The sequence below is a fragment of the Salarias fasciatus genome, chromosome 18, assembly GCF_902148845.1.
Source record: "Salarias fasciatus chromosome 18, fSalaFa1.1, whole genome shotgun sequence".
NCBI lineage: Eukaryota > Metazoa > Chordata > Actinopteri > Blenniiformes > Blenniidae > Salarias > Salarias fasciatus.
This window is the reverse complement of record NC_043762.1, coordinates 3,044,891-3,052,600: the sequence shown is the minus strand read 5'-3', so window position 1 is coordinate 3,052,600 and position 7,710 is coordinate 3,044,891. Positions and strand designations below refer to the sequence as shown.

General features: G+C 47.6%; 1 protein-coding gene across 1 annotated transcript; it reads right to left on the bottom strand.

The window, feature by feature from the left end:
• Window positions 1–1,179: 1,179 nt before the first annotated feature.
• On the bottom strand, window positions 1,180–5,935 carry prpf38b (pre-mRNA processing factor 38B). The gene is made up of 6 exons (XM_030114161.1): window positions 5,523–5,935; window positions 4,429–4,497; window positions 4,055–4,206; window positions 3,776–3,836; window positions 2,434–2,669; window positions 1,180–2,315 (listed from the first exon to the last, which is right to left on the bottom strand). The coding sequence occupies exons 1-6, from the start codon at window positions 5,721–5,723 to the stop codon at window positions 1,634–1,636; spliced, it is 1,401 nt and encodes a 466-aa protein (XP_029970021.1). The 5' UTR covers window positions 5,724–5,935; the 3' UTR covers window positions 1,180–1,633.
• Window positions 5,936–7,710: the final 1,775 nt, after the last annotated feature.

The following is a 7,710-nucleotide window of genomic DNA, read 5'->3' as shown; positions in this document are numbered from 1 at the left end:
TCAAAACGCTTCACAGCCCCTGGTGCTAAGAGGATTCAGTCCTTTGCTTTTCCCTTGTAAACCCCAAGCTCGAGAGTCAGGAATATAATTTGGTATTGTTTAGTTTGGAATAAACCAATTCTGAGCTGCTTTTATCCTCTGCTTCAGGCCCGGAGCTCAGGGCCACCCGGGTGATGCCGGCGGTGGTTTTGGTGGAGTGGTCTCCGGTCCAGGGAGCATCCAGCTACACCCTGGTGGTGCGGAGGCAGGGAAGCCCCCCGGAGGAGCGGGAGCAGGAGCTGTCGGTGCTGGGGGAGAGCTTCATCGTGTCGGACCTGAGCCCTTCCTCCGACTACTGCTTCTCCGTCCGGGCCCGTTTCTCCGCGGGAGCCAGCGGCCCCGACTCGCAGTCGGTGTGTTTGCAGACACTGAGCCTTTAAGTGCGGGGGGGACACCTGCAGGAAGCTAGGGGTCTGCGGACCCCCTCTCTAAAATGTGACCATCTCTCTGCCGCTGAAGAGGCAGCCTGATGAAACCTGTAGAGCCTTAGAGCAGTCCGAGTTCCGCTGTAGAGCAGACTTCCACTCATTAGTCTCATTCAGTCACGCTCACACACATCTGGATTAAAGCACCTGTACTGCTACGCGTTGTCTGCTGTTGGTTGAGGTTTTGTGTTTTCTATGGCTCCACAGCTCCTTTTACTTTTTACACTGTTGTAATTTATATAATAGCTGTTTGAAAAGTAATATATCAGGACGTTTTTACTTTTTTTGCCATTTTTACGTGTATTTAATATGTAAACTGTCAGAAGTCTGTCCTCGTCTGAATGGACGCCATAGTAACAACAAAACTCTGCTAATGAATTCACAAAAGACAAGTTTCTTCAGACATAATCTTCAATCTAACAAGTCATAACTTTACAGTCACAGGTAGTAAATGTTATTTTTTTAAGGTGTCTCATTCTGGAAAAGAAAAGACACAAGAAGCTCATCTAGATCTGTCAGCTGGTCTTCCTCTGGGTCAAGTTCTGGTCTTCCTGTGACCTCTGATCTTTGTGTTCAGTGTTTTTGTAGCGTCACTCATTCAGCCTGCTGGTAGAAACCTGGTTGATTTTCATGCATTATTCATCTCGTTCTGACCAGGGCTGCACTTCCTAATAAAGATATTCCAGTATTTGTATGTCTGGTTGTGATTTCCCTTAAAGAACAGCTCCACCTTGTTTGTAAAAGGGTTTTATTAGAAAAGAATATGCAACAGAGCATTAACCCAAACAAGACGAGCAGGGCTGGAGGGAGGTCCACACATCCGTCTGCGGCTCCCTGCGTGTCCACACACCTTCACTGACGGAGCCAGAAGCCTGAACTGAGAGCTCTCGGGTATTCCAGTACGAGTCAACCCTTTACAGATGAGCGTGTCGACGGTCGTACAGCCAGCAGTGAAATGACAGAGTGTGTAGCAGCAGGTGGAGCCGGCAGACAGGCTTCACCCGCTGACGGTGTGCGGACGGCCTCCAGACGTTATGTACAGTCCCGGGACGACAACCGTAGAAAACTCGAATGCCTTTGTGTGGCGTCTCAGACGCTGTGTGAGGACTAGCGATCTAACGGGGAGTGAAAGAGCAGGAGGACACAGAAAGCGGCGGGCGGGGGAGGGTTCAGTCGGCGCTCTGACTCCTCCGGCGCTCGCTGTGCTTGCCGTGGTCGGCGCTGGGCTCTCGCTGGTGGTGGCTCTTGTCTTTGCTGCGGCTGCGTTTGTGGGAGCGGCGCTCTCCGTCGCGCTCGCGCTCTCTGTCTCTGTCTCTGCTGTGGCTGCGCTCTCTCTTCCTGCTCTTCTCCTCGCCGCCGCTCTTGTGCCTCCGGTCCCGGCTCCGGCTCCGGCTGGGCCTCTTGGCCTTCCTGTCCTCCCTGTGCCTGTCCCTGTCGTCTTTGTGCCTCCGCTCGTCGGCGTCCGCCCTGCTCTTCTTGTCCCTGGACCTGTCCCTGTCCGTGGCCCTGTCTTTGTGGTGGTCCCTGTCCTTCCTCCTGCTGCGGTCGTCCCCGCCGTCTCGTTCCTTCTCCCTGCGTTCGCTCCTTCGTTCCCGGCTGACGCTGCGACTCCTCCTGCGGTCTCGGCGCTCCTGGTTTCGGTCGGCGCTGCGGGAGCGCCGTCTGTCCCTGTCCCCGCGGTCCCCCCGGTCCCTGTCCCGGTCCCGGCCCTCCCGCTCCTTCCTCTGCCGGTCTCGCTCTCTCTCCAGCTCGCGGTCGAAGCTGGGCCCGTGGCGCTCTTTGTCGCGGTGGTGGCTCCGGCTCCGGGACCGTTTGGGAGACCTTCGGGGGCTGGGGGTCCGTCTGGGAGTCCTGCAGACACACATGAGCCCGGAGTTAACTCCCGCCCTCAACACGGTGACGGACACAAGCTTCTTCCATGTAATAAAGGAAACAGAGTCAACTCCTCCAGATTCAGGGCTGGACTGACCTGGAGCGCCGCCGCTCTCCCTGCCTGGCCGTCTCCGTGGTGGCGGCCTCCTCCTCCTGCGGTTCCTTCTGGACCACCTTCCGCGGCCTGGCCTTCATCTGCTGGTCGATGATCTTCTGCACGGGCACGGGGATGCGGGGGAACAGCGTGGAGAACCACTCCAGCTTGGTGAGGAAGGAGCGCAGCATCTCCCCGACGGTCATCACGCAGCCGCCGCCGGCCTTCACATCAAGTTCCTGCAACGAAAAGAGCCGTCAGCGCGCCGAACTCAGACCGTCTTCAAATGTTTCCTCACAATGAGAAGCAATTTGTGATGACCAAGTACTGAACCTTCACCTCTGTTCATCTAGCTTAATCTCTCATATCACTCCAATGTGTGTGGCTTTACTTCTACGACTCTCCATGCCTCATCCTACCTGCCTGCCAGCTCCACAAATCTGCACCACAGAGTGAGCCAGGGAACATCTGGACGAAGCCCCGCCATCCAGATGTGAGACTGCATTAGAGCTGGGCCACATGACAACCACTCCTGCGGGGGAATCGGTTTAAGGTTCTTTTATTCCCTCCATGTTGTGCTTTATCAGAATCTTGTCAGATCATGTGACCACCCAGCTCTACACTGCAGCCCCTCTCTAAAGCAGAGAACTGGAGGGGGGGGGGCACTCAGTTCAGTACAGACAGAAGAAGACGACCCACAGTGTGCGCACATATGGGAGCAGGCAGGTCAGTGCACTCAAGCTAAATACTTATTGACTTTATATGGTAGAGAACAGCCGCTTTGCACTCACGCAAACCAACAGTGCTGAGATACAATTTCCAATTCACCTGCTGCACAATGGACATCTAAAGAAAAAAACAGGGCAATTAGCCGGTTGGCTCGGAGTTCAGTGTATTCAAATCAAATGCATCAGAACATTAGAGGAGGCCTGGCTGCACATCCTGACATCCAATTACATTGAATGACGAAAAAAAAGAAACAATACACATGTGCAAAGGTTGGCACATGTACGTTGTGTGTATTTCCACATGAAAGGTCCAATTTGAGTGAAATTTAGTTCTGTGCAACAAGTCCTTGTAAAAGAAAGGCATGCCTTAACATTACATGAGCTAAGAGATTTACTCAGCATCACACATGGTACTTACCCTGATAAACACAAGCAGCAGAGCAGTGAACAAGTAACCTAGCTACTCAGCTCAGAGGACAAAGAACTGGGGACAATTAAGCCAAATGAAGGCAAAGGTGAAAAATCAGCTATGAGCATCACAAGGCGGAGGAGGGGGCTCGGTTGGACTGCACGTCGAGGAAGAAAGAAACAGGAAATGATTACCCGAGGTGACATACCTCCTCATCATCCAGGAAGCCGTCGTACCAATCTATCAAGTCTGTGGGGGGCTGAGTGTATCTGAGGAACAACAACAGAGACGCTCGTCAAGGATTTGAGTGAAACCCTCATCCTCACACCCTGCACAGGATTCACTGGTTTATTGATCAGCTATAGGAAATGACATCATCATTTTAACACATACAGGCTGGAATGTGGGAGTCTTAAACACAAACTGATTATTATCTAATCAAAGAGTCTTTAAACAGTTTAACCAGAAATGGTCTGAAAACCCTTACCTTATGTACATGAAGCCCAAGGCTCTGATGTACGGAGAGTCTGTGTGAGTGATCAGACCCATCAGCTGTTTGCGGGTCAGTTTGAGCGTAAACAGTTTATATAGAAGACAGAAAGCAGTAGATACAATCCCACCGGTTCCAACTCCACGGACCTGCCAAGGATAAAGACAAGTTAATGGCACACATCTCTGCAGGGCTAGTGCAGCTACCCTTCTTAAAAACAGACGTTTACAGCATTCTGAACATTCTCCCACCCTCGGAAAACCCCAGGTCTAATTCAGTCAAACTATTCCAGACAGAAAGCCTTCATGAGGATAAAGGAATGGCGTTGGGGGAAAGACGGGGAGTATAAAAAGCACGTACTTCTCACTTACCCCTCCGCACATTCCAGTTTGGCCTGCAGTCTTCCTGCTACCTTTTTCCCAGGGCTCAACGTGAGTGACCTGCGGGGACACAGAGCAGAACATGAAGACTGATTATAACACGTCTGCAGAACATCAGCAGGGCAGCTAACAGAAAAACAACAGCAGTGCATACGTCTCCTGAATGCTTCACTTGAGAGCTGCACCTCCATATGATCAGCTCCAGCATGGAGAGATTATTAATATTTATACATTAAGAGTCAAAGAGAGACAAAATCACAATGTAATGTAAAACACCTGACTGCTGAGCGACAGCCACAGTTATGATCACAATCATTTCTATGTGATCTGCAGATATTTCGTGTCCAAGGATCTTGAATTTGGTGATTTAATAAAACTTTAATGAAGTTAAGTGTGCTGGACTCAACAGAAAGAGGCTGATAATCCACAACTGAGTAACAGGAAAACAAAAATACTTTAAAACTCACAAAACGGGTAAATTGACACATTAAAACAAACACAGATTCACATTGACAAACATTACTGATGAATGTGTGTGGTAGAGAAGTATAATGATAAAACTGAAGCCTGCAGTGTTGCAGCAGAGAGCTCAACAGGAGGAAAAAGTTAATACTAGACACATTGTTGCCATGTATGTTCATCAAGTCGTTGATGAGATTACCTCTCAAGTTAACAGCTTCCCAGAGTACTTCCCCGTAATTACCCTGACAGAAACTTGTCCCATTCAACTAACTAATGAATCAGCTGTGTCTGGAGGGTACTGGAGTTCATGTTGAAGACATGTACTTTAAAACAGCATTAGTTTATAGAAAATACAAATTATTTACTTGACTTTTAGTCCATTATTACCATCACAATCCTTTTGGACCATTTAGTTCTCGATAACCAAACTGTTATGACCTGGTTAGTCCCTGTTAACCAACCTGTTCTGGACCCGATTAATACCCGTTAGCTGAAGTGGTCCTGACTTGGTTAGACTCGACCTGTTCCTGACCAAGTTAGCCACCGTTAACAGACCTCTCTGGACCTGGTAAATCCCCGTTAACATGGTTACCTAACCAGCATGCGGTTAGCCTCTCCGGTACCTTGAAGTAGATCTCGTCGACCACTTCATGGTAGGTCTTGAGTTCGTAGAGCTGGACCTTGAAGTATGGCGAGGACAGAACGTTCGTGAGGATCATGGGGTTGAGGTTCATGGTTTTCTCGTTGCCCCACAGCGGCAGAACGTTCCCGTGTTTCCCTGAAGCGGGCTTCACGGCCTGGGTCTGGTTCACGACGTTAGCCATGTTAGCCGCGGAGCTGTCTTCACCGACTACAGAGCCATCAATGAGAGGCGGGGACCTTACAAGCGAAAATAGTCTGGTAGTTTCGGTCGACGCAGAGTTTTGATTTAATTGTAAAAATAAAAAAATAAACTTCCCGCCGTCCGTTAGCTGCTGCAGCTAGCTGCTAAAGCTAGCGCCTCATCCAAGGTGGAACCGGAAATCCGTCACTGCTGCAGTGCGCGACGGCGCCTTGCGTCATTACGTCACTCACCAGCAATAATCCTTCACAACAAAGGAAAAAGTTTCCCTTTACAACAAACGCATAAATCTAAACCGGAAGTTGTCTTTTTTCCAAAAGACCCAACATAATTCAGGAAACTGTTGTCCTTCAAAACATAGTTTTTCCTTCTTTGTGACCCTTTTTTTCCTTTTTTATGGTTCTGACACTCAACAGGCCATACAGAGGTGCAATGATCTAGTTTTTATACAGCCTTTCCAGCTTTGCAAAGAAACCATGGAAAAGAACATCAATGGCCATGCATGGAGGTCAGCAGAGACACGGTGCCTGATAGTGGACAGATGAGTCTGTTCAGACACAACGGGCCATGTAGCGGCGGCAGTAATACAATGCATTCAGAAGTAGTTAACCTGAAACGCATATACAACTGGTAATACTCATATTCAAACTGGTAGGTTCCCATTGTAGTGTTTTGTGTATATGATTTAAATTATACTTGATAAATTAGGTGAAATTTAATGGTTTGGAGATGCAGTGTTAAAATATTGACTTTAGTGTTTATGTTGCCCCCACAGCAAAACTTCAAGCAACAAACTCTCCAGTTATGGTGAGTACACTTCTGAGGTTAAAACGACATCAAAAAACATTCAGGTACCACTTAAATGCAGCACAACATTTAAACAAATCAGCGATGAGTTTTCTGCATTAATTAACAGCTCTTTTCTCACTGATTGAATCTGAGCATCAGTTCTACATTTTTTAACAAATCTTTAATGTTTTGCCGTAATACTGCAGCAGCTTCAGCATGGTTTATTTTCAATTGTTGTGGTGTTTTTGATCATCTGACTGATCGCACCAAATTTTACACCAGATCTATTCATCATTGCAAAGAGAAAATTGCAATATGTTTTTTCATCTTTGAGATCGGCCTTTCCTTTGAGATGATAACTTAACACATAAGTTCTCATTGAAATGATTAGAGTAATAAGGCTGTAAACCCCTAATACTGATCACAGACTCATATTAAATAACAATGATGAGGTATTGTGGTATTTATTTGGCAAATATCATGCTATTATCCAGAGTTAATGTAAGATTATGCTTTGATGGAACTTGTGATTTACATCCTTTCTGACCCTGATAGGATCCCATTGGACTGATTGTGTTATCAGAATAAAAACCCTTCACCAGATTGTGTTAAGGCTAATGATAGAGGCAATATTTGTCATCAGACATGGCTTGAAAAACTCAGTAGATCGAGTTGTGTTATGAGATCTGCAACATATTTCAATGGAAAATTCAATAATTCAATAACAGCAAAACCTAGCATATGTCTCCCTGTGTATCTCAGTCCAGAACACACTTCATCTGTACATTAAGTCTTGATTCTTTGGGGTCATCAGTGTTGGTTCACAGAACTAATGTCAGCTCCATCTCTTTTTTAGCTTCCAAGCAGCTTTCTTTTCTGCTTTCTTCCCACTCCTGTTCCCTCTTTCTGAGGACCTTCCCCATCTTCTTCCCTCTTTGCCAGCCTCCCCATTGCTTTCGCTGCTTTTCTTTTTCTTTTTTACCCTGAAATTACCTTTTACAATCAGCCCCATATTTTTAACTTGTGTGACAGAGGTGTTGTGTTTTGGTCTGTCCAGCAGAGGGCGGGCTGGGTTCGTGGTGGAGCTGCTGCTGCATGCTTATGAAAACTGGGTGGAGGTCCTACATGCAGACTTTCTCCAAAACAAGCCCAACTGAGCACTGCTGGTGCTCCACTTCAGC

Bases quoted from the DNA above. Each gene is read 5' to 3' on its own strand.
- prpf38b (XM_030114161.1), bottom strand. From the start codon at position 5,723: ATGGCTAACGTCGTGAACCAGACCCAGGCCGTGAAGCCCGCTTCAGGG. The intron at 3,837-4,054 runs GTAAGGGTTTTC...GTTGTTCCTCAG, and splicing joins TTGGGCTTCATGTACATAAG to ATACACTCAGCCCCCCACAG. The intron at 2,670-3,775 runs GTATGTCACCTC...TTTTCGTTGCAG, and splicing joins GCTTCCTGGATGATGAGGAG to GAACTTGATGTGAAGGCCGG.